A 25890-nucleotide genomic window follows, 5' to 3' on the forward strand; every position below is an offset into this window, starting at 1 on the left:
GGGGGAGCCGCAGGAGGGGCAGAAGACGCCTTGTTGTTGGAATTGAAGTTGTTGTGCTGGTGCTGGTGCTGGTGCTGGACTTGGTATCGCAGGTGCAGGTGCAGATGGAGATGGAACCGGTACCGGTACCGTAGGAACCGCAGGTATCCCTCGAGCCGGAATCGTAGTAGCAGTAGTAGTAGTAGTAGTAGTAGTATTGTAATTCCCATACTCAGTAGACGTACGCGACAGCGATGCCGATGGTGATTGTGATTGTGAAACGGGAAACGGGAAATTCGTAGCCGTAGTACTAGTCGTAAGATTACTAGTATCATATGTATTCCAAGTACCACCACCACCAGCTCCTCCTCCTCTTCCTCCTCCTCCTCCTCCTCCTCCTCCGGCAGAGAAGATAAAAGGGCGGTTCGCCGGCTGCGTAGGTGGTGTAATGGGGGAGACGGTGCGGGATTCAAAGGGGCTTTGGAGTTCGTATCGAGTTGGGATACCACTACCACTACTACTACCACTACCACTACCACTACCGCTACTGCTGCTGCTATTGCTGTTTTCTTGCTTCGACAACGGCGATACACTCGATACGACTTGAAAAGTACCAGGCGTATAATCCAAACACGTACTCCTATGTTCTTTTCTTTGCTGTTGATCCAAAGGCTTAGCATAGCGCTGCACCACATGCTGCGAGATTTCGCCCGCGGCACTGAGTTCCTGGAGGCGCGCTGGTGCAGGGGCCGCGAGAACCAGTGAGGCGGCCGAGTAGTTTGGGGGCGGCGTTGTATCTTTGTGGACGGGACGTGTGGATTCTTGGACAGTGCTGGTTTTGGAGGTGGGCGGGATGGCCGAGGGGGTGTCGTTGAGGGAGTGGGCGTAGGGGACTGTGTGTGTGTGGGTGGGGGGGGGGGGTGCAGGTTGTGATTAGTATGTAGGAGAGGAGAGGAGAGGAGAGAAGACGAGGGAGATGGGAATGCAGGTTGGAATGGGTGTAGGTAAAGTAGAGATATAAAACGTACTGTATTCAGCATCAGCAACAGAGTCCTCATAGCGGCTGGAGAAGCAGCAGCAGAGTAACCTGAGAAGACGCATTCTTCGTTTTGTACTTTAGCGTAAAGGAGTCGATACTCTTGTGCCTGGTAGTTGAGCAGCTAGTTAGTCGGTTAGTTGAAGTAGTATGTGCGATTTCTTTCGTCCTTCCAAGTCGACACGATACGATACGACACGATCTCTACCACTATGCACGCACATATCACTCCCACAGCCTAGGTTTATATACACAGCACTACCCGCCCACCTCCCGCATGGCACAAGGCTGAAGCACGCCATGTTCCCCAGCAGGCTCCTCCAATCCAAGCCAAGCCCCCAGCACCCGAACGCGAAAAAACGCCCAGGGATAAGTATGTTCATTCAGTTCAATTCATTCGTTGGATAGCTCAGCTGCCTATCTACTTACATGCCGACATATCTATCCATCTATCTACCAACGCATGAAAAAACCTCCTCACTGTCTTGACTCGAAAACACGGCCCCCACACTATACCCGTTTCCCGGTGCCCTTTCCCCCTTGCCTTCCCGCTTCCCACTTCCTCCGCAGCCCGCAGCCCGCAGCACCGCGTCCACCCCAGGGCAATCCACAAGCCCCGTATCCAGGGGGGTTTTTTTAAAAAAAACAAAAAACACCCCACAGTAGAAATACCAATATCACGAGTATCCGCCCACTTCCCCATCCAATCCGCAGACTGAAACCCACCAGCTCCGCACCAAGCACGAGACAAACCCATACTTACTTAGCGAGGTGGAGCAAGGCCAGATGCAAAGAGTCAGTCAGACAGGACAAGGTGAAGCGAGATAGCTAGCTAGATGGATAGTGTAAGATGAGATGAAGTAGGTAAAGTGGTATAGCAGATGCAGCAAAGTACAGTGAAATGGAATTGTTGATTAGCCGCCCGGGGCCCCTTTTTTTCTTTTCTGGTTACCATGCATGCATGCATGTATGGATGGATGGATGGAGAGATGGGTAAGTAGGGGTAAGCGAACACGTGGCTTGGCAATTATGTGCCGCTGCGTGGTGTGATAGATTGGTTGGTTGAAGGAGGAGGAGTCGGAGTCTGGGGTTCTTTGGGAGGGAAAAATAGAGGGAGACTAGGTTGGTTTGGTTGGTGTCGGATGCGGTGCGTGCGTGTCGGATGGGAATTTGGGGCTGTGATGGGCGTGGGTTTCTGTTCATCGATGAACGAATGAATTGGGGGATTTTTTTCTTTATCTAGCGCTGAAGTGAGTACAAGTGTGAGCGCTTGCATCTTCGGAGCATGTACTGCGATGGTAAGAATGCTACATCATGTATATTTCCAGCGCTAGCACTCTGAACCCGTAATACTCTACCCGTGCCATTCCTTAAGATAAACATTCATCTGTCTCGCGTTTCCCATGCACCAAAGTGCTGGAAATGCGGGGATAAGATAACGAGTTTTCAGGCGTCCAGGTTGATTAAATCCGGCATTTGCCCTTGTCTTGTTCCCGTTCTGGGCTACAGAGAGACAGAGCTTCGCCGATTATGGATGGGCTTTGTACCTGCTGACACTTCAATAATTACTAAGACTGGGGTATCGGTTGGCCCGGGAGATGGGTGTGTAGGCGGCTGTGCATGAACATGGTGGCGGCAAGGCTGAAATATGAACGGCGACGTGGCTGGCGAAAGTAAAGTGCAGCGCGTAGCAGGTCGTGCAACGGGCTGGGCTGGATGCGGAAGAGATAGGCGAGGGGATATCATGTATTCGAGGGGCAGGGGTATGTGAGCGAGTGAGAGATGAGTCGTTGATTGAGAAGTGTCGCAAAGTATATTCTATCTAGCTGTGCCGATGTGTGATTAAAGTATGTGAGCGAAGAAGAGATAGAAATAAAGTATGGATAGAAATGAATCGCTGAGTGGAAAGTGTCGCAGAGTATATCACATATAGCCATGTCGATATAGTACTAGTCCGAGATAGCCACTTCGATTGGAGTCTAAGAATCAAGAGATGTACCATCTAGCCGTAGAGTCCAGAGAAGAATGGTTGTTTCTCTGTCATGGAAGTATATCAGCAATCTAGTCCACCTTGATATTCGGACTGTCAAATCGCAGCCATTATGGCCGTAATGCAGAAAACTCAAAATGCAGTCACGAGTTAGTGAAGATGAGTCGAGATGGATATTTCTTGAAGCAATCTCACATGGATGCTTCGGATTGTTCTCGTGCAGCTTAGCGCAGATGAGGCATGGCAGAGACGTGTGACCAAGGCTGCATAGACAGGCTCATGTTGGTGGTCCAATGTGCGATTGTGATAGCCGAGATTGTTGTAGCCGACAGATGTGGTAGAAATGTGGATTGATTCCAGCATGATACTATGGTTATTAGCTATTGCGTGATTGAGAGCATGCTTGGCAAGAGGTAAGTTAGTGTTGAGGAACAAGGCGAGCCGGGTAGCAGATGTTTGGCTGATGATGGATTTCCAGTGATGTGATGATGAACTGACGGATGCTGTTGGTGCTACAGACAAGGAGTCACAGAAACGCAACGTAACGCCGTATTGACCGCCTGTTCTCCGAGCAAGCCAGACAGCGGAAGGATTGCTGGTTGGGGAACGGAGATGGCGAGATATCGGGGGGGGGCTCCTGTCAAATTTGCTGTGTAACTGTTCCCAAAGGGTGAGGGTGCAGATTACGATTCTGTAAACACAACAGGGACACAGGGGGGCCGGAGAATGAAACTGTTGAGGATGGATTAGCGAGTATTGGGATTACCATTTAAACGAGACGTGTTGTGGCTAGCGACGGTATACGTGATACACAGAACAGCGGTGGCTGCGGGCTACCGTCTGGCGGCGTGGGGGAATAGTGACAGATCATGTCAGTAGTTGGTGTTTCACCGTGGACAAGGGACCAAACGGCGACCATAGTATGTCAAGACGTAGTGCAGTAAGGGGTACTGTACTTGAGAAATGTCCAAGGCAAACGCACGTCATGAGTTCCAACGGCTAGAATTCATGTCGAAGCATGGCCGTGGTAGTAATGGGATGGTGTGATGGCCATGTCCAGCTCAACATGGCAGCTGAGATGGGGGCTGTGGACATGGCTCGCAATGTAGGTAGCCCGATTCAGAGCGTGTACAACGGTTGGGGGCTCGTCTGTTGTCTTCATCTAGACTGCATGGGCGAAACTAGTGCTGCGCGATGGCGTGCTACTAGGCAGCGGAGTTTCGGAGCGTTGGACTGCAGGATGGATTTGCTCAGATTCGTCGTCGAGACTAGGCGTGGGTGTAACGCGGGCGGGTACTCCACAAGGCTGAGGTGCATATGCGTGTCTTGGACCAAGGTTGAGGGGGACACAGGGCGGCGTGTGGTAGAGAGGTGGCAGCTAAGTTTAGTCAGGGAAGCAAGCACAAGCGTTGGGGCGTGGGTGTATGTGCGTGTATGTAGGTAGGTTAGGTGTAGGCGTTCATTCGTGGAGAGCGGGCCGCCATCAGATCTGAGACAGAGCGGGAAGGCCGGTGGTACCGACTTGGTGTGCACCAGCGTGGCGGGCTTGGTGAAAACGAGATGGATACAGCCGACGTAGTAGCGGAGGGGAATCGCCATGGCCCAGCGTGTTTGGCAACGACCAAAATAACAATCGGGCCGGCGAGGAGACGGGCGTATTTGTTCTGCGTGATGGGCAGTGGGCGGTCGCGGGTGGCAGCATGGTGGTGGTGTTGTGGTAAGGGTTGCAGTCACATGACGGGGGCCAATAGGGTGGAAGGCAATTCCAGGCGGGCTTGCAAGGATGCAGGTTGACGTAGGAGGGGCGAACATGGGTGGCGGCCATGGGTGGTGTGAAGCTTGGCTGGCAGGCTACGCACACCATAGGCGCGCGAAAAAAATGACTCTGGCAATTGTTTCAGCCGCGCTGAGGCCGAGCGAGGAGGGCAGAGGGTGCTGCAGGTGCAGGCGCAGGTGCAGGCGCAGGTGCAGGCGCAGGTGCAGGCGCAGGTGGACAGCTCCATGGCGGGCCAAGGCGGGCGTCGTGGTGGTGCATCGGGGAGACTTGGGGTTGGGGGCGCGATTTGCACGTGCCTTGCAGCACCAGGGGCGGCAAAGGCTCGCATGGTGAGGGGGAAACACGAGCCATGGGCGTCATGAATAGGGAGGAATGATGCCGGGAGCTGCAAGTGTGGCCGGTTTGGGTATCAAGGCGTGCAGCCTGAGGTTCGGCGTGTAACTGGACCGAGCAGTGGTTCACCTAGGGTAAGGGGGTGTGTGGGTGCATCGACCGACACACACCGGCGGGTGGGCCTTGCCGGTCAAGCAGCGAGGGGAGTAGTGGTAGTGCAGTGTAGAAGCAGAGCAGCGTCCGTGGTATAGGTGTCGAGCAGCCGGCGAGGAGATGAGAGAGCCGTGCGTGTGCTTGGCTGGGGCCAGCGGAGAGGATGAGGACGGATGGGTGGTGGATGGGTGGATGGGATGCAGCAGCGCCAGCAGCCAGCACGAGACGCCATGGCTCTGGGAGGCCCGGGGCGTGAGAGAACATCAGCTGGCCTCGAGGTGGAGCTGCAGGCCACGAGGCACCACGACGACGACGACGACGATGATGCTGATGATGGCGACAACGTTGACGTCCGATGGGCATGAGCGAGTGCAGCGGGCACCCATGCGCGTGGCAATGGGCGATGGTGCAGCAAAGGCACGATGGCAGTGTCGAGCATCAAGGTCTTGGCCGCCCATAGATGGGCACCATGTCTCTATCCAGCACTGCATGTATACCACCACTACCACATACAGGCACACACACACACACACAGAGAGAGAGAGAGGGCGGGCCCAGCTGCTCGGTGCGGCTGTGACGGCCGGCCGGGCGCAATTTTCTCACTCTCGCTCTCGCTCTCGCTCTCACTCTCACTTTCGCCGTCGCCGTCGCCGTCGTTTCTTCTTCCTGCGCTGTCGCCTGTGTTGCTTTTCGCAGTCGACGGGTTGTCGTGGTACCAGCGGTGGCCTGGCTGTGGTTGCGCAGCGTCCGTGGCATGGAATTGGCTGGCGACTGTTGAGCGAGGGGCCCCCTCGCTACAGGTGTCGTGGGGCTCTGGATAATAGCCTTTCACCCCCCCCCCCCCCTCGCAGCCGCCCATGCCCTCGCCCCCCTCGCATCCTCGCCGCACACACGCCCTGCCAACGCTGCTCCACGACGACGCGCACCGTTGTCGCATGTCAAACCCCATTGTGCCAGCTCCTCCCAGCGCGGCCCAGCTCCGCCCAGCTCCTCACCCAACGGGCGGGCAGCGCCTGGCTGGGCCGGCAGTCCCACCCCCAGCTGGCTATCAAGGACGACGGGCAGGGCGCGCACCGATTGGAGAGCGTCTCAGCCACGCGCCAGCAGGCCAAAGTGGGTGCAGCTTATTGCAGGCGGCATGACGGTGACGGCGGCGCCTTGTGCTGCGAAGAAATCTGATGGCTCACGTGCAGCCCGGCGTCGGCAGCAGCTGCAGCAGCAAGCACCAGAGCAGACGACGCAGATGCAGAGGTCATTCCTGTGTCGGCTCATGCAGCGGCGTGTGCCCTGGTGAAGACACACCACACACCACACACGCACATACACGCACTTGCACTTGCACTCGCACTTGGCTCGCTGCGCTGTCGTGTCAAAAAATAGCAGTCGTAGCAGCAGCAATGCCAGTGGCAGTGGCAGTGGCAGTGGCCGTCGTAGAAAGGAAGCCGCGACCGACCGCTGACGTCTGTTTCAAGAACGACCGACGCGCATGCTCTTGCTGTGTATGTGTGAGTGAGTGAGTGGGTGAGTGAGTGTGTGTGTGCCTGCCTTGCCTGCCTTGCCTGCCTCCCTCCCTCCTGCCTCCTGTCTCCTCGTGTGCCTGTGCCTGCCTGCCTGCCTACCAGCCTACCAGCCTGTGCCTGCGCCTGCTTCTGCTTCTGCTTCGCCGCTTCTACTCTTGCCTCTGCTTCTGCCTCTGCCTCTCCTCTCTTCTCCTCTTCTCTCCTCTCCTGCTTTTGCTTTGCTTGCCCTGCCCTGCTCTGCTCTGCCCACCAATACCATCACCCCTACTCACTCACGCTCCTGCTCACTTTCACACACCTCATTCACACACTACCCACACCCACACCCACACCCACACCCGCCACACTCCACCCCTACTCATTCACCCTCACTCACCCTCACTCCCTCCTCTCCTGTCCCGGCCCCCCTCGCACCACCCAGCCTCGTGCTCCCCATCGCTACGGCTCCACGGCCATTGATCCTCGTCAACCCGCCTCTCTCCTGCAGGTCCATATTTCCTGCACCACACGGCTCACTACTGCAACTGTATGGTTCCCTCGAGCCCAGGCGCTCTGCCACTGGTCTGCGCGCTGACAAGTACGTGAATTGCAGGCCTTTTGATCACGTTGGCACCCAATTTCGCACTAGCAGTGCCCCGCCCTTAATCCCCAGCACTGCCGTCACTCAACCCCATCGTCGCCTTTCATCGCTCCTTCACAAGCTGCATATTCTCGCCCTCAATTCTGCCTCTGCTGCCCCGACTCTCGATTCTATCCCCGCCCTCTGTGCCCTCCGTGCCTGAGCATCGTTGCTCCGGCCACCACCTGCGCCTGCCTGGTTCGCTAGCTCCCTCAGCCACACCACCGTCACCTGCTACTGCACAGACGGCACGCGGGACCACGCCCTCTTGACACCCGCCCTCGCCCTCGCCCTCGCGCCTACAAGCACCACAGCTCCACCACCATCTCCTCCACCACCACCACCATCTCCCTCCCTCATTCTCTCTCTCTCTCTCTCCCCCATCCACTACGGCTATCCTCCACCGTCCTCGCTCTCCCTGCCACACCCTGCTCAGCTACAGCCCGCCCCACTCCCGATAGCAATCCGCGCACCGCCTGCGGACCCCCTCGCCTACGCATAACACCAAACAATGAGCCAGAACCGGCCATCGGCCTTCTCCTCGCTAAGAATGGGTGGTAAGCCGTTGCCCGTGTTCCCCCGCCTCTGTCAATTGCTGTCCTACTCACGAGCCCCCTACAGAAGTTATCCACGAAAAGGTCCAGGATGGCCTGACGGGCGACTACAAGGACCTCGCATACACGCAGTGCAAGATTGTCGGCAACGGCTCCTTTGGTGTAGTCTTCCAGACCAAGCTGTCGCCCAGTGGTGAGGATGCCGCCATCAAGCGCGTGCTCCAGGACAAGCGCTTCAAGGTGTGTTTTTGCGCCCCCCCTTTCTCGTTCCGCGCATGCACCACTGACACGACGACGACAGAACCGCGAACTCCAGATCATGCGCATTGTCCGCCACCCCAATATTGTCGAGCTCAAGGCCTTCTTCTACAACAATGGCGAGCGGGTACGTGTCTGCAGCCAAGCCCCCCCCCTCCTCCCCGTCGTCGCCGTCCGTCTTCGTGTAGCTAACCGTTCCAGCCACAGAAGGACGAGGTGTACCTCAATCTCGTGCTCGAGTTCGTTCCCGAGACCGTGTACCGCGCATCCCGCTACTTCAACAAGATGAAGTCGGTCATGCCCACGCTAGAAGTCAAGCTCTACATTTACCAGCTCTTCCGCTCTCTCGCCTACATCCACTCGCAGGGCATCTGCCACCGAGACATCAAGCCTCAAAACCTGCTGCTCGACCCTTCGACGGGTATCCTCAAGTTGTGCGATTTCGGAAGTGCCAAGATCTTGGTAGAAAACGAGCCAAACGTGTCGTACATTTGCTCCAGGTACTACCGTGCGCCTGAGTTGATTTTTGGAGCAACAAACTACACCACCAAGATTGGTACGTCCCTCTTTTTTGTCTTGCTTTGCGCAATGGTGCTGTGAGTGCGTGCTAATGGTGACCGTGTGTGTGCAGACGTCTGGTCGACGGGTTGCGTCATGGCAGAGTTGATGCTCGGACAGCCGCTTTTCCCAGGCGAGTCGGGCATTGACCAGCTCGTAGAGATCATCAAGGTGCTGGGAACACCTACTCGAGATCAGATTCGCACCATGAACCCCAACTACATGGAGCACAAGTTCCCGCAAATCAAGCCTCATCCGTTTACTAAGGTATGATGATGACTTGTTACATATGCCGTGTGCGTGCCGCTTTGACTGACACTGGGCCCTCCCCCAGGTTTTCCGGAAGGCCGATGCCAACGCCATCGACTTGATCTCCAAGTTGCTCGAATACACTCCCACACAACGCCTGTCGGCAATCGATGCCATGGTCCACCCCTTCTTCGACGAGCTCAGGGATCCCAACACACGCCTGCCCGACTCGCGCAACACCAACGGCCCGATTCGTGATCTGCCAGAGTTGTACAACTTTACTCATCATGGTAAGCCCGTCGTATTTTTGTTTTTTTTATGCGTCGCTGCGCAGAGGCTAACCCACGCAGAACTCTCGATTGCTCCTCACCTCAACAGCCAGCTCGTACCACCGCACCACCGCGCGACACTGGCTGCCCGTGGCCTCGACTTCGAATCGCCCAGCTTCAAGCCCTTGACCAAGGATCAGATGATGGCCCGGCTGGATTAAGCCCCAGTGCCCCATCATTCGAAAACGATACTATTTATTCATGCGGCGACTTCTGATCCTCTCCGCTCCTGAGCACAAAGCGATTCCGTCCGGAGAGATGCAAAAGGAGTCTCAAATGGGCGTCGGTTTTTATCAGGTGTATACTACGAAGGCAGCACCCTTTCTGCTGTATGAGCGCGCGTCTGAAATGATACCGACATTCACGTTTAACAAAGAATGACCTGGCTTGCTTTTCTTTCGGGGTTACTGGCCTCGCCGTTCACGCGAAATGATGGTGGGCTGCCACCGCAAATAATGTTCCTCACTTGCCTTTGGACATGATGACTGGGCGCAAAAGGGTTGCACAACTCACGGAATGAGGGAGCGGGCAAAAATTTGGGATGTACCGAGTATGGAAAGCTGAGGAGGCGTCTTGTTCTTCCCATTTTCCGACGCTTCAGCATGGGTTTATGATGCGTCACCTGCGTTGCATGCGGGCGTTTTCTTTTTTTTTTCCCTTCTTCTTCTATTCAAGATCTATTCGATGGGCTGCACATTGCGCGGTGAGGCTCATTTTGCAATATGGACGGTTTAATCCGGATCCGTCGACATGGCGTTTCTGTCTGGAGAATGACCCTGCGCTGAGAGCATATGGACTGGCAAGCTTTACGACCGGCACTGGAACGCTACTAGAGCAAAAGATGACATTGTCTGCAGTGTAGCAAATGCTTACACGGCACCGGCTACTCTGCTGTCTTACCTGCCTTTGCGCATACTCCCCTATATGGATAGAAGTCCTTTGATCATTCTTGTCTTCTTGACTTGTTGGCCGTGTGATTCTGGAAAGACGTGAACTGCGTATATGTATTTCTGTTGATGTACCTTTACTTACTTGATGCAAGCTCGCCTTTTCAAGTGAGAGCCAGTCTCCGGTCAGAACGCGGCAAAGCAGGCAGTATATAACATGGCCTACTATCTCCACAGTACTTCAGCAAGACACATTCATAAACGCATACCCACTCTTGGCTGACACCGTCAGAATCTCCATTTCTTCTTGCTATACACGAAACTCGAGAAACAGCCAGAGTGCAGCATTATGCAGGCCACCCCAGACACAGCGGCCGAAACAGGCATAGACATGCAGGTGGAACACACACCATCCCATGGGCAAAACTCAATTGCCATAGCAGGGCCGGACCATGCACAGCAAATAGTCAATGGCAGTTGGACGTCCAATGACATGTCCATGTGCATTGACGTCGAAGACGCATCGGTGCAGCGCCAAGACCAGAGCTCCAATCGCACTAAGCCGCTTGCATCACAAGCCCTCGTAGAGGCGCCAGTGCGACTTCCGCCCGGCAACGTTGACAATCCACTTTCGCGACCCATCCAAAAACATCGCACTCGAACCGCCAGAGACCACGGCCGCATTCCCGGCTACTGGCGTAGTGACTTTCATCCTCAACGCAATCATCCATTCCACGACCACGACGATCCACGCGCAAATCCTAGTTCAGGCCTGTCGCGCCAAAGGAGACTTTCACCAGAGACGCTGAAGCAAAGGGCGCAAGAAGTGTTTGTCGCAGCCATGGCGGATATAGATTTCAAGGAAGAGCGCGACGATAGGCGCGACGACCGACGTGATGACAGGCGTGATCGCGGTGGTCATCGAGGGAACAAGCGCCGCCGCGACGGTGAGTTTGCATCTTGTCCGATTGGGAAACTTAAGCAGAGAGTATGCGTGCATGTATTGGTTTGCTGGACCACACCACACCGTTGGAATAGGCATCCAGTTGTGCCCTGGAGCGATTCGTTTACTCTGCGCAGTATCCATATTCACGAGACAAGACTGACATGGCCGCACAGATGACAATGACAACTACTACCGTGGTGACGATCGCCGTGGGCCCCAGCGACGCCGCCATGATGAAGGTATCCCACGCCGCCGATATGAAGAGCCGCCGTTTCCGAGGTTGCGTAGACTGCTCCTCAACATTGCCAGTTCCACCAAGCTGCCACAAGACGAGGCCATTGACATTGCAAAGTTCTTTGGGGAGCACTTTGATGATGAGCGTATCCGCTCCGACTTCTTCGATGTCATGGTCCAACTGTAAGTTGTCAAACGTCTGCATCTCCAGCCTCACTGACACGCCATAGCATTGTCGAACAGCCGTTCAAAATCCCGTTTATTGCGGCCGTCGCCTACTACGCAAACGACGTAAAGCCAGAAATCACCATCGAGGCCATGAAGCGCGTTTCAGACAGAGCACAGGAGGCACTCAATGCTGGAGAGTGGAAAGAGTTCAAGCTCCTCCTGAGGTTCTTTGCTTGCTTGCAATCGCTGTACGAGGACGACGGTGTCTTTGGCTTCCTCGGTCAGCTGTTTGATACGGTCGTGGATCTGCAAAGTGCAAATGAGAACGATGTGAGTAGACCACAAGACACAGCCTTTTTTTTTTTAAAAAAAATTGCTAACCTGCCCAGGTTGTTGGTATTGAACTCGTCAAGATTATTCTACTCACCATCCCTTACGCGCTCGTTGCCGGAGGAGAGCGCTTCCACGAGCATGCGCGGCAGCTGTTGAAGAACACTGGCATTGTAGCGAGTAACATGGTTCCCATTGAGAGCCTTATCCACTCCTATGTCGGCGACTTCGAGTCCAAGCCAGTCAGCTACAACAGCGTCATTGCCCTCCTCCAGGCGCAGCTTTCAGCCGAGGCGGAATCTGGATTCGAGCTCAGGTGCATTCCACGTATTGACCCCGAGGCCCTGCGTATCATGAATGCCAAAGAAGATGACTCTTTGCCCACGGCTCCTCAGACTCACACTCTCCCCACATTCACCATCCCATCTCCCGTTAACCCTGGCCCTCGACCCGTCTTCCCGGAAGCCTACTTCTCCCTTTTTGCCGACCAGGAAGTCGATACGGTGCCCAAGACGACTGACATTGCATCTTCGCTTGTACGAGATGCTATTGTGGATACCATCAACCAGCTCGACTTCAACCGTGAGATGGTTGCCAAGTTTCTCGTCGACGTGGACTGTTACTGGTCTGTCGACATCTTCGCCAAGCGTGGTTCGCCCTTTGATAAGTTCCGAGAGCTAGTCGGCGATAAGATCCAGTACAAGTCTGAGGACATGATTATTGACGCCATCTTCTCGCAACTGTTCAAGCTGCCCAGCGCCGAACACAAGCTCGTCTACTACCACTCGCTCATTACACAGTGCTGCAAAGTAGCTCCTGCGGCAATTGCCCCATCGCTGGGACGAGCTATTCGCACCATTTACAAGAACCTGCCCATGATGGACCTGGAGTTGGGATACCGATTCCTTGACTGGTTCTCGCACCATCTTAGCAACTTTGAGTTCCGATGGAGGTGGACTGAATGGTATGTCGAGAAGTAGTCATTGTGAAAGCGTACTAACAATACCACAGGCTGGACGACCTCGACCTTTCCAACTTGCACCCGAAAAAGGCATTCATCCTTGCCACCTTGGACAAGGAGATTAGACTTTCTTTTGCCAAGCGTATCCGGTCGACTCTGCCAGAGCCAATGCACTCGTTGATTCCCGAGCGACTAGACGCAGACAACAGTCCCGACTTCAAATACGACAACCCGGGTATGTAGGGTCTGCAGTTCGCTTTTACATTGCTAACACTGTCAGAAACCCCATATGCCGTTGAAGGCCAGACGTTGCTCAACCAACTTAGAAAGAAGGCCACACCTGAGGAAGTACAAGTCACGATTGACAGCATCCACGAGAAGGCTCTCGCGCAAGGTGTCAGCGAAGTTCTCGTGCCTTCAACCGATGCCTTTGTTACTGCCATCTGCCGCCTGGGCGCAAAGTCGTTGTCTCACGTTCTATCGTGCATTGAGCGAGGCAAGGACCGGCTCCTGGAGATTTCGCAAAACGAGACTGCACGCCGTCAGATTGTAGCGAGCGTGGTCGAGTACTGGAAAGACCAGCCTGGTGTGGCTGTGCGCATCATTGACATCTTGCTCAACTACACGATTCTTGCGCCTATGACGGTTGTGCAGTGGGTGTTTGGCAGTCACATGGGGGCTGGAGAGGCTTTGACTGAGAGCTGGGTTTTCGAGATGGTGTCCAACACAGTCGCCAAGGTGACCAACCGCAACCGCCAGATCGCGTCGGCCCGTCTCCAGAAGGGACTTCCACAGGAGCAGATTGAAATGGTTGAAGCGACGCTGGCCAAGGACAGAGACAATGCGCGGGAGCTCTTTAAGTACATTGAGGACTCGATGCGCGGCGTGGCCGAGGGCTCTGCTGACACGTTGATTGAGAAGTCTTCGAGTGGCGCGCTGGGCGATGAAGAGGTTGAGCTGATCAAGGCTTGGGGCAAGCGCTGGCAGACCGTCTTCATCCGCAAGGCTCAGGTGGAAGAGTCTGTTGTGGGCGAGGAGGCCGTCGAGGCGAGGATCAAGCTTCTTGCTTCTCAGCCCGACCCCGTTCCCGAGAGCATGGAGCAGGACGACAACGGCACGGTCGAGGCGGCAAACGGCGAGGCGCAGGTGTAGTGGGTCGAGGGGGACGGAGCACGCGAGACATCACCTGGCAGTCCAGCAAAAGCATGCGTCCAGCAGCATGTGCATTCGTACGGGCGTATCGGTGGCTATTGAGTTGGGATTGAATTTGGTCTAGTCGTGTATGATAGGTCCGAGAGTGAGGAGGAGCATGTGTGCTGCTGCTGTCGCGCCCGTTTCAGGGCTCGATGGCCCGACAGCAGGGCGCATGAAGTAATCTATGTGCATGTCCGACTTGAAGACAACATGATGCTCCTTGTCTGCGCTAGCCACGACACGGCGTCTTGGGCGCTGCACGTGCATGCATGGTGACTGCTAGCGCGCGGCGGCGCTTGGGCCGCCTTATCGTCATGTGAAAGATGTCAGTCCAACCTTGCAAGGCGTCGCGGCAGACGGCACCACAGCAATGCCAGCAGCATTCGGGCCGGTCAACACCATGTCACCTTGTATTCCATTCCTTTGTAGCCTGGTATAATACTCGTACGCGTTTGCTTTTCCGCCTCACATAATACATCGGCTGCCACCCCCCCCCCCCCCCCCGCGCGCCGCCGGCTATTCCTTCGGCTGGCCCATCGCATTTCGCGTGTGCCCTGCCTGGGCAACGTCCGCCAGTTTCCGTACCGACGCGATGCATATCCCCCCCAGCTACGTCACTGCTGGCTCAGCGACGCCACCATCACCACCACCCGCTGCCGGCGCAACACCCTATCATGGCTTCTCGTGGTTTTCAAAAGAGACGGGCGGCGGCGGCGGAGGCAGCGGATACCCGGAGAACTGGAGCAGTCTTATCGGCATCATTACCGCCATAATAGGAAACGTGCTGATATCCTTTGCGCTCAACACGCAGCGGTATGCGCACATCCGCCTGGACAGAGAGTGGCAGGACAAGGAGCGCCAGCGCAAGAAGAGGAATGCCTCGAGCATGAGCCTGAGCAGACTGAACGACGAAGTCTCCAAGCTGGGCGCCGGCCGCAGAGACGGGCACAGCAACGGCCTGGCTGACCAGAGACATGCGCCTGGCGCTGATGTCTTGGATGCGAACGAGTCGGATCCGCTGATTCCGCAATCGCCAGCGCAGACGCGACCCGCTGCACACAGCGACGACAGCGCGGGGTCGGGCCTCGAGGAGGAAGCGTACAAGCAAAAGTCATACCTCAAGTCGCCCTACTGGTGGTGTGGCATAATCCTCATGGCCATTGGAGAGGCTGGCAATTTTCTCGCATACGGATTCGCGCCTGCGTCGATTGTATCGCCGCTCGGAGTCGTTGCGCTCATCTCAAACTGCATCATTGCGCCGTTTATGCTCAAGGAGCCGTTTCGCACACGTGATGGGCTTGGCGTGATCATCGCAGTGGGGGGCGCTGTCACGGTGGTGCTGTCGGCCAATGACAATAATCCGAAACTCGGGCCGGGCGAGATCTGGGATCTGATAAGACGATGGGAATTCGAGACGTACCTTGGCATTACCGTTGGTGTTATTATCCTGCTCATGGGCGCGAGCAACAAGTATGGACAAAAGAACATTTTGATTGATCTGGGGCTTGTAGGATTGTTTGGTACGTTTGGTTGGGTCTGATGGTTGCTGTCACTAACTTCCGTCAGGCGGATACACGGCGCTCTCTACCAAAGGCGTCGCATCGCTACTTTCGTATACGCTCTGGCGTGCTATTACGTTTCCCGTCTTCTATCTCCTGGTTGCCATTCTGGTCGGCACTGCAATCATGCAGATCAAATACGTCAACCGCGCACTCCAGCGCTTTGACGCCACCCAGGTCATTCCTGTTCAGTTTGTCCTCTTCACACTGTCCGTCATTGGCGGATCGGCAGTGCTTTACCGCGACTTTGAAAGGACTTCGGCGCAAGACGCAGGAAAGTTTGTGGGTGGCTGCGCTTTGACTTTCTTTGGTGTGTGGTTGATTACGAGCGGACGACCTTCGCGACATGTTGAGGACGACGACGACGAAGAACATGTTATCCACTTGACAGGCGAGCGGTATACCGACGAGGTGGATGAAACCAGCCCTGGGGATGCAGAGAGCACGCACCACTCATCCACAGCACGACCACTTTCACCCCCAATCAATATCAACTCTCGCTATCGTGACGATGATGAGCGCCCCTCTACGCCAGATATCAGGATCATTCCAGACCCAGTGACGCCACAACGCCACGCTCGGCTAGTCACTGCAGATATACTATCGTCGCTGGTTGCGAATCCATGGACCCAGCCCAACGAACCTGAAGCTCGCACGCCGCCACTAAACCGCCACACATCAACACCTGTACTACCATCTGAAGCCGCACCCCCACCTCTAGCATCTACTTCGGACCCCGAGCTCGGAGCTCCATGGACACCCACACGCGGAAGATCACAAGTCGAGGCCCCGCCCACACCTGGATCGCAGCTCCGTCGCCTCCGCACCGTCGAACGCGTCCCAAGCGCACGCAACAGCATCGCAGGGCCCCTCCTCGCCAGCCCGCTCAGCGCCAGCCTCAGCACCATGGTCCAAGATCTCAAGCGCGGAGGCAGCGTGCGCTACCGCGACCCCGACGACGCCATCCGCAGACGCGCAAGCGCCCTCGGCCTCAACGGCCACGACACAGACACAGACGGCATGATGGGATCCGGCGAACCGCTGACCCGCCGCCTCACACGCGACAGCCAGGGCCCATCGGAAGGTGCCATGACCGCTGCCATCACATCGCGCACCACAGGCCGAGGCCGCAGTCTCAGCGGCACCCTCAGCGATCTCTGGAGGGGAATCAGCCACAGGACTAGCAGAGACGAATTGAGAGATGGCCTGCCTAGTTCTGCTGCTGCTGTTGCTGCTGATGATACTGAGCATAGATAGATTAGATGTAAAGCTCATGTGTGTGTTGCGTTAGAACGGGGAAATTCAAAACGTAATTTTTTTTATTTAATTGTTTTTTTCAAACAAACATGAATACTGAGATGTGTATAGCTTCTTCTTCTTCTTCTTCTTCTTCTTCTTCTTCTTCTTCTTCTTCTTCTTCTCCCTCTCTTTAACCATTTTTACATATATAGATAGATAGATAGAATTTTGCCGCTTATACGCTTGAGTAGGTTTTAGATTGGGATTAATATATAAATTTGGCGTGTTGATGTTAGTCTTGCTTGATCATTTGTTTTTTTTTCTTCTCCTCACTTCGCTTCACTTCACTTCAATCGAATGTATCCTGTGTAATCATCAAGATGTGCTGATATATTCTCCCATCTTTCTCCCATCTTTTTTTTTTCTTCTTTTTTTTTGTTCTGGCGTCTTACGTCTACTTGTTACTTCGTGTATCTATTTGGTTGGTTAGTTGGTTAGTTGGTTTTGGTTAGTTGTTTATTCTCCTCTTTGACTGGGAAACATATCTGATTTCTTGGCCTATTGTTAACTGTTCTCGTTTATTTTTTTTATTTATTTTTCTGTAGGAAGTGGTGGTGGTGGTGGTGGTGGTGGTAGTTCTGGAGTTGATCGTGTGCTGTAGCGTGTACGTATGCGTATACGTATAGGGAGGTAAGTAGGAGAGGGGGGGATTCGGTGTTAGTCATATAAATTCTGTAGTTACGCTTGTATGGTTTTATTCTTTTGGGGTTGTGCTGGATGCGTGTGGACATGATGTAAAGACGCGCTACCGAATGAGACACAGAGACGGGCAGAGAGAGAGAGAGAGAGAGAGGATGGTGCATGGAAGCGCGATCGAAATACTGGGTATAGGATATCTGAAATATATTTCTATTTGGTTTATTTTAGCCTGCTATTGTTAGATACACGGCTTTTCCTACTAGACAAGAGAAGTCAAGGAGTGGTTGTGTGGGATTTATGGAACGAGGGATGGCTTCGGTGAGGCTGCTTATAGTACTGCGTGTTGACTTTGTAGTGGGTTATGTGGAATTTAGTGTGGAATATGCGTCTAGTATAAGATGCTCTGTAATGTAGAGTGGTGTGGTGGAGAGGGGATGAGTGAGATTGATAGAGTAGTATGTGAATTTGGGGAAAGGGGCTTCATGTATTGGATTTGGAAAGGGGCCGGGGGATGCGTGTATATAATTGGTAAGTAAGATGTTTGTGTGTGTGTGTGTGTATGGTGATTAGTTGTATAGGTGTTTTTTAAGTTGGATAAATGTGGATGATACGGGTAGGTAGTGGTGGAGTGATGCGATGTAGACAGTGAACTCTACAAAAGAAAAATAAGAAATAAGAGAGGGGCTTTTGTCAGACGAAAGAGTAGCTGTTGAATGTGGTTTCGTGTCTATGTATGTATGCATGTCTGTTTATATACAAGGATAACTGATAATACGAGGCATTGATCTCTTCGACACTGCTAACACTGATAACCCAATCTAAACCCCCTTTCTACACGTAAACAAACACATAGATAATCCACCCAACCCCTCAAATGAAGATCTAAGAATGGGAAAGAAAGAAAATGAAAAGGAAAGATGTGAAGCATTGGTGTGCAATGCAGCCAGTGATACAAGAGAAGACAACAAGGGTTTTGTTTTCACCAAGGCGTCATCATCTGCTCAGATTGATAATTCGTTGCGTTGACGATGAGCTCAGACATGTCGAACAGCACCGTGGATGAGATGGCAGGGTTAGGTGCTTTCCAGCCCATTTGGATGGGGAGACGCTCGTTTTCTGGTGGCGAGTGCGTGTATCGTTAGCTAGCCATACCAACCAACCATCCAACCACAGCCAGCTAGAAAGGGGATGAGAAAAAAGAAGAAGGGGAGAATGACTTACCGAAGAAAAACTCAACCATATCCCTATTCGCAGTCTGATTCTGTCTATCCCCAAACACAAGCAGATACGCGGCGCCCTCGCCCGCGCTAAACGCACCCGCGAGCTCCGACAGCGCGAACTGGCGGTTGAATTTCACAGAGTCGAGCGCGCGGGCGAGGCGCGCGTTTGCCGCCATTTGGATGTTGATCCAGGGAGCGGTCCAGAAGGCGCGGGTGCGGTCGAACACGGTTTGGTTGAACGAGGTCGAGTCATTGTTGAAGAAGTTGTCGGCGCGGCTGGGTGGTTGGTTGGTATGTCAGTATCTACTTCTCTCTCTTGTTCTTCTTCTTTCGGGATACAGAGTCGGCTGGATTTTATATATGTGTGACAAGTGAGGTTCTGCGACTTACCTCAGACTGGCATCGTGCTCGAGGATGTTGTGGTTGCTCAGCGTGTCGAGGCCCCAGGTAGTTGCATTGGCAGCGAGATTCGTGGTCAGGGCGAATTTGTTGAGGAGTTCTGCGAGTTCGTCGGTGAGGTTGAGGGCTGTCGTGAGGGCATGCTTGACGTTGTCGAGGGTGAAGTTGCGTCCGTTATGAGGTAGGAACTCGTGGTTGGCGAGCGTGTTGAGCATAGGGCAGGGGCCACGGGCTGAGAGGGTTAGTAAAAGGTAGACAGAATGTAGATTGACATACAGTCTCCTGCTGTGGGGGGATGCCAGCTTGCCACGGAGCCTTGGGCGTTGACGACGCCAACGGCCGCCATGCTAACGAGTGCTATGGATGGGACGCGCATTTTTTCAGGGTAACTATAGTAGTGAAGAAACAGGAGATGATGAGATAAAGAGTGAGATGTGGATGGATGGATGCTCGGGTGTCTACTCCAGTCTTTATATCCCCCCTTAGACAAGATACTGCAAGTGGCATGCCTGACCGCTCGCCATGTTTACAAGGCCATGTCGAGTCCACCGAAACGAACTTGCATAGCCTAGTAGGACTCTAAAAGCCCTCAGTGTATTGTCGACGAGTAATCCTCTCGCTCGATGCCTGGTTTGGGTCATGTTGCGAAACGTGCCCCGACCTAAGACCCCCCAACGGTCGAGGAGCCTACACATGGCTTTTCTACGGAGGTCCGCGCAACGTAATGTCCGAGAAGTCCCAATTGAAGCACGCGCGAAGGATTGGCCTGTACCACCTGTGCCACCCTCATGCTGCATGAATACTCATCTCCAACTCTTAGCCGTGCAACACGCATGACTGAAGTGTTACGTCATAACCGCGTCTCTTGCATTTGCTCATCTTAGCCTCCGTCACAAACTCAGCCCGGCTGACTTCCTTAGGGCGAAATGCGAGTACATCGACATGAGGCTGAGTAAATATCGTAGCGCATACTGCTGGCCCTAGGCTGCTGTGGCCGGGCTGGGCCCGTTAGATCAAACAATTCCCGCTCCAGGGCTCCAAAGCCTGGGCCTCAAACACCTGTTAACCGGGATGGAAGCATGTCAAAATTCGGCGCTATACGTAGACCGTGACTAGCTAAAAAGGTCGAGTATTTCAACTGCGGAAGGAATGCGGATATGGATGAAAAGAAGAGAAAAAAAAACCTCATTTGTGATTGTGCAAAAACGGTCCACATGTTCGTCCGGTACTGATGTCATGCTGAATACGTGTGTGGGATGCGTATGCCTCCCGTCGTCTATTACCAAGCCACCCAGAATCCTTCGGCTAGAACCTCGACTTTGCCGCCTATTCGGGTTCCAGATATAAGTGTTGTATAGCTGTACTGTTCAACCCGGTTGACGTGCGGCGCGAGCGCTAATTCCCTTGTTTGAAGCACAGTGCAGATAGGCCGTTTGTCCACAACAGTCGGCCGGTAATAAGAGGGATACTCCCGAGCGCTTTTTTTGGTCTTTTAGAGGGACGCACTAGAGGTTGAGCTCTTTACTTCAATCGCTATGAGCTGGGTAATGCGCTATGAACCTCGCCGTATGTGGGACGTCTGTGGGAGCTAGTGCGTAGTCGTCAAACCGTTAGGTGCTCAGAGGGTCGCCAAGACTCCCGTCTCCCGAAAGAGGGTTCCAGTTTCGGGTTACTCCTTTGCGAAAATGGTATGCATATGTAGTGGAAGGATTTCCATCCTGTCAAAGAATCCCTGCCACCTCCATCTTTCCTTTGTGCTCGGCGATTTGTTTAGCTGTGCACCCTTTGGAAGCTCCAGCAGTTGTGCGTGCATCTTTGCGAGCGCCGTTGGCCAACAGGAATTTGACAGCGTCGACATGGCCCATTTCTGCAGCCAAATGCAGTGCTGTCCAGCCATTTTGGATAGTCGACTCGTTGATGTCTTGCCCTTTGTCCTTGAGAGCTTGCAGAACCTTGACGTGTCCTTTGGCAGCGGCTAGCAAAAATGCCGTTCGATTCTTCGAGTCTCGTAAGGAAAGGAGCTTATGATCCCATCCAAGAATGAGCTTTACTGCCCCGACTCGATTGTTCATCGCAGCAATGTGTAGAGAAGTACGGCCATCGATGTTTCTAATATGGACATCGACACCAGGAACCGAGCGGAGAGTCCTCAAGATCTTTGTATCACCATGCTCTGCAGCCAGATGTACTGCGGTCCAGCTTCTTGGAGTAAGCGCATTTATGGGACATTCTTTGCTTGACAAGAGTTCGTCAATTCTCGCGTATAGCTTGTCCGCCACGGCCCAGTGTAGGGCATTGCGTGGCCCCGGGCCCATTGACACTGTTGACTTTGGTGTCGGTGCTGGCCCAAGTGTCAAGCGCCAGCTCATCTCAGCACAGCATTTCTGGCATGTATCGTAGCGCCTGTCGAGTTCCTCAACCTGCTCGTTCCAGCTGTACAGTTTCATTGCGTTCTTGAACCATTTCTTGGTCCCAGAGTCGTCACAAAAGAAGTTTGCTAGCTGTGCCGATGCAAAGGAGATCGCTTTGAACAGACCGATATAAACAACGCGCAACTTTTGCCGCAGTCTTCGCATGTCTTCGTCGTCTTCGGGTCTTATTTTAGTACGTTCGTGACTTTTCGCAGTAAGTACGTAGTAGTCGGAGACGCGTTCTGCCAAGTCTAGCATGGCCCCCTTTTCTGATACGTAAAATTCTTCCATCTGATGGAACATCAGTATCGTTACGTAGGACTTTGGAGTAAGAGCTATATAGCATACTGCGAAGACCATGAACAAGGCGGCAACGGGTATAGCGACATATGGACCACCAACGGCCGCACCCGCCCCAAACAACTCTTTGATTACCGACATATTTTGCGACACTTTACTGAACCTTTCTGGGTATTTTTTCGCTTCCATCTTGACTCCCTGCTTGCCAATGAAATACATTAGTACTTTGTGTCCTTCTTCCGTCTTCAGATTCAGATCCGGTTGGTTGAGTCGCTTCCTAAGCTTTGCTTGAACCTTGTGCATGTGCTCTTTCTCCTCATTGTCGGCGTAGAGTGCTTTGTAAGCTTCTTTCCAGAGGTTTGGTTCTTCATGCTCAGACTTATGCGACTTTGCCATCGTCACGTTGTGCGTTTGGACGCCTGATGAAGATGCTATGAGGGAGGAAGAGGATTGAAAGGCAGACAACGTTCTTCTTGATGAACTGATGAGCAACCACAGATGGATGCCTGCGGCATCAGCTGCTTCATAAGTTCACCGGGCGCAAGCGCATCTAATTGATGCACAGCCCGGACTAAAGCTGCGGCTGATGTGGGGCTAGCCGTGAACCAATAAAGCCACATACTCATTCGAACTGACAGGGGGTTCAGGTGACTGGCAAATGATATCCCGACTTCGAGGGTACTCTAGCGAACTTAGCCATCCGCAATCGCTACTCAGCCACAGGCGTCATCTCAAGAGACAAGCACAGCCCGCCTTCAGGCGTTCTTGTCCAGGGCTCCTTATCTACTAACTGTCAGCCTAACAAACTCACGTTTCCTCTCGTGGATCTGGAAGAAGAGCGATCAATACATTAGTGGTGGTGTGCGAGATCTAGGCAGCGCCAGGGTGGGGAGACTGGGTAAGTATCGGGATCTACACCAAGCCGCTAAACCTGAATAGTCTGAACCACGAAAGCTTCTATGTGGATGACGTTCAACAGCCATTCATCTTCGGATATTGTAGTTCTGGCATCAAGCATTGAGTCTCCTTATTACTTGATTGCATTACCGCCTTAAAGAATCGGTACGTTGCATCTACAATTACATCTCCTTGTACCCTAGCAACACAAATAGTCTGGACCTTTCTCTTGTCTTCGTATCATAGAATAATGCATACACGTACCAGTAATAACAAACTGACCGTTGTTATGTGTTCCTGTAAGCCCAGAAGTATCCTGTATAGGTCGATGGTTGCCCAATGATCAGTAAATCTCTGACTAAACTTGCTCTTAGAATTATACATAAAGGAATACACAAGACTTCTTATGCACACGGCTCCTTACAGTTATCATACTACTAGCTTAAGGTTTTCACATCTCATGCCTAGCCATATGTGCTCGACTTGCTTTAGGCTATTGAGTGAATCAGCATTCTCACCATGCACTATTAATCCCATGGCTGTACACACTCAAAAGGTATTGTAACCGCTCAACGCTGGCAAAGGCTAATTGGTCAACATATGAACTAGGCATTGAAGCCTTTAGTCTCGTTCTATAATTTGTACAAGTGTCTAGAGTATAGAAAATGACTATTGAACTTCAGAATTATATTCCGATATTTCTTATCATATGATACAACCAAGGTAGAAGTGCAAGCCGGGCAATTCAGGTACCTGACTGTCATTGTGAAAGCTAGCCAGTGGCGCTTGACTTGTTTGGGCTTAGCGCAGTCATACTCACGAAGTACAGTGCCGAGGTTGTTTTGTGGAGCAACCCGCAGCGATAGCTGGAGGAGCTAGCTCAATTCAAAGCCAGTATGCGGGGAGAGTAGAGCTAACATACGTTATCAGTAGCAAGGTGATCCATCACGTGTGTAGTGTGAGGCAGTGACTACATTTCGGTCAAATGAATAGCTTATGTAGGGCGCACGTTACGTATATCACACCATCTATTAACTATATTTACTCTGTATGGCTGGTATTCTGTGCTGTGCATTGTTAAGATGCACAAAGTGTGTTCAGTGTCTAGATTCTGCTGATCATGATGTTATCGTTGTGTTTGAGTGGCAGGGATAATGCCGCCGAACATTTGCTCGTCGGATAAGTAGTGTTCTTAACTGACTCGACTTTAACGAATTAGCCCTTTCGTACTCCACTCAACTTTCATTGTGTTGACCACCCTCTTTCTTTCGTAAGCCGGAAACTTAGGATCAATATAGCCTCCACCTTGAAGACGCATAAACTATGGTTAATATGTCAGATGCACAGTCGCCAGCACATAATAAGCTCCGGCGTATGAGAAAGAGGCGCATAGCCAAGGTATCTCGCGGTTCCTGGGACCACAGTGCATCATTTGCTGAGCTTTCACCAGGCGTGTGACCCATGCCGTGTGAAAAAAATAAGATGTAACGGAAGCAGACCTATCTGCGACAGATGTACAGCTGTGGGTAGTCGCTGTATATACCAGGATCGAGACGTCCTGAGCCAATCAGTGCACAGCAAGTGAGTTGGCCATCGCTTCTTCTTATGCATTCGACTAAAGCTTAGCAATGTAGCTCTGATTTCAGATCCGCCAGTCATACTGATCATGTTGGCGATACGCACTGTAGATCAGTGCATTCCAGTGAGAGGCACACATTAATGGGGAATGAAACAGGTAACGGAAGTGAGACTGCACGCTCCGAGCAGCTTTATTGGGGTATGTAAAAGGATCGATTTCGGCCTTTATTTAACTAAAATTGATTGATCCCTGCTAGGTGCGTCATCAGCTGCATCACTATTCAATGAAGCCAACCAAAACGAACTTGGTACATACATGCCACCGACTTTGCAATCGTCTACACGCCTGTCCACAATCCATGGCGCTCTGAGCAACACTACTTCTTGGAAGCATCCTGTACTGGCACGCGGTATGGATCTGGCTGGCCAGCGGCCTCTTCCGCCTTGGCTTGAATCGCTAGCCCTGGTCAATCACTACTTTGAGACTTTCAACGATTACATCCCCATTTTCGATCATCCTTCTTTCTTAGCACTCCTTGGTCAGCATTTCTTGGGAAATCCTTGTAAACATCCCGCATGGTGGGCTTGTATCAACACCGTCATTGCTATATCATTAAGAGATAAAGACGAGAGGAGTGCCAATGGCAGGACTTCCGACGCTGTTTGGCAGCATATAAGGAATGCATTGGATGTCATCCTGGATATCTCCATATATGATATTACAGTCACGTCCATCCAGGCAACTACTGTGCTTACACGGTTTTTTCTTGGTACCCGTAACCCTCAACCGGCGTTTGTTTTTTCAGGGACGAGTATACGCATGTGCCATGCGATCGGCTTGCATGAGGTCCCACCCGAGACATCCGGCGAGAGCAATTTGACTAGGGCCAAAAGACTGGCTTACTGCACCGCGGCAGCTCTGGAAAGTCACATCTCGTTTCGTTCCGGTCGTCCAAGCGCTTGCGACACGTCACAAATTCACTACCCCAGAGCCTTGCATAATGCAGAAATCCCCAAACCAAATCAACTCTTCTGGCTATTGTTGGATATCAGTGTTCTAAGGGCAAAAGTCTTACAAACCCTATACACTCCAGTTGCAAAATCAAAGCCTGCAAGCGAACTTGCTAGCTTGTCTTTGAGTCTCCTGGAAGAGCTTGAGCAGTGGAAGCACAACTTGCCCCAAATACCAAGTTGCAAAACAGAGACCGAAGTGGCAGAACACCTCTTTCGAACCCGAATAGCAATCCTCCACCTAGCATTTTTGGATTGTAAAATCTCAGCAGGATTCCGTGTTTGGCATGACTGGTACCGCAAGAACAGCCGAACATCACCCGTAAACACGCAAATGATTGGGGAAGAAGTTACATTGAGAAAGGTTGCGGATGAGTGCATGCAAGCAGCAAGAGCAAGTTGCAAGGTCCTTCACTTGATTCCTGTAGCAGCCGACCATAGCTTATTATTATTATTATTAACGTATTCCACCACCGAGAGTGCCACCCCACCGAGTGTGCCA

The 25890-nt window shown here is 52.8% G+C and overlaps 5 protein-coding genes across 5 annotated transcripts; 3 read left to right on the top strand and 2 right to left on the bottom strand.

Moving 5' to 3' along the window:
- Window positions 1–211: 211 nt before the first annotated feature.
- SETTUDRAFT_37973 (uncharacterized protein) lies at window positions 212–1080 on the bottom strand (the record flags this gene model as incomplete). The annotated part of the gene is made up of 4 exons (XM_008024741.1): window positions 212–289; window positions 330–457; window positions 618–872; window positions 1008–1080. The coding sequence occupies 4 exons, from the start codon at window positions 1078–1080 to the stop codon at window positions 212–214; spliced, it is 534 nt and encodes a 177-aa protein (XP_008022932.1).
- Window positions 1081–7918: 6838 nt separating this feature from the next.
- Window positions 7919–9516, top strand: SETTUDRAFT_105675 (uncharacterized protein; the record flags this gene model as incomplete). The annotated part of the gene is made up of 7 exons (XM_008025048.1): window positions 7919–7964; window positions 8029–8201; window positions 8263–8346; window positions 8421–8775; window positions 8851–9044; window positions 9112–9316; window positions 9377–9516. The coding sequence occupies 7 exons, from the start codon at window positions 7919–7921 to the stop codon at window positions 9514–9516; spliced, it is 1197 nt and encodes a 398-aa protein (XP_008023239.1).
- A 1363-nt stretch (window positions 9517–10879) lies between these two features.
- Window positions 10880–14272, top strand: SETTUDRAFT_167934 (uncharacterized protein). The gene is made up of 6 exons (XM_008025049.1): window positions 10880–11189; window positions 11362–11605; window positions 11653–11920; window positions 11980–12884; window positions 12932–13116; window positions 13162–14272. Exons 1-6 carry the CDS (start codon window positions 11084–11086, stop codon window positions 14031–14033), a joined length of 2580 nt encoding a protein of 859 aa, XP_008023240.1. The 5' UTR covers window positions 10880–11083; the 3' UTR covers window positions 14034–14272.
- A 386-nt stretch (window positions 14273–14658) lies between these two features.
- Window positions 14659–16938, top strand: SETTUDRAFT_147976 (uncharacterized protein). Its single transcript, XM_008025050.1, has 2 exons — window positions 14659–15595; window positions 15642–16938. Exons 1-2 carry the CDS (start codon window positions 14668–14670, stop codon window positions 16889–16891), a joined length of 2178 nt encoding a protein of 725 aa, XP_008023241.1. The 5' UTR covers window positions 14659–14667; the 3' UTR covers window positions 16892–16938.
- A 1342-nt stretch (window positions 16939–18280) lies between these two features.
- Window positions 18281–19567, bottom strand: SETTUDRAFT_147981 (uncharacterized protein; the record flags this gene model as incomplete). The annotated part of the gene is made up of 4 exons (XM_008025051.1): window positions 18281–18688; window positions 18794–19068; window positions 19183–19423; window positions 19468–19567. 4 exons carry the CDS (start codon window positions 19565–19567, stop codon window positions 18552–18554), a joined length of 753 nt encoding a protein of 250 aa, XP_008023242.1. The 3' UTR covers window positions 18281–18551.
- Window positions 19568–25890: the final 6323 nt, after the last annotated feature.

Source organism: Exserohilum turcica (genome assembly GCF_000359705.1).
Source record: "Exserohilum turcica Et28A unplaced genomic scaffold SETTUscaffold_13, whole genome shotgun sequence".
Lineage (NCBI taxonomy): Eukaryota > Fungi > Ascomycota > Dothideomycetes > Pleosporales > Pleosporaceae > Exserohilum > Exserohilum turcicum.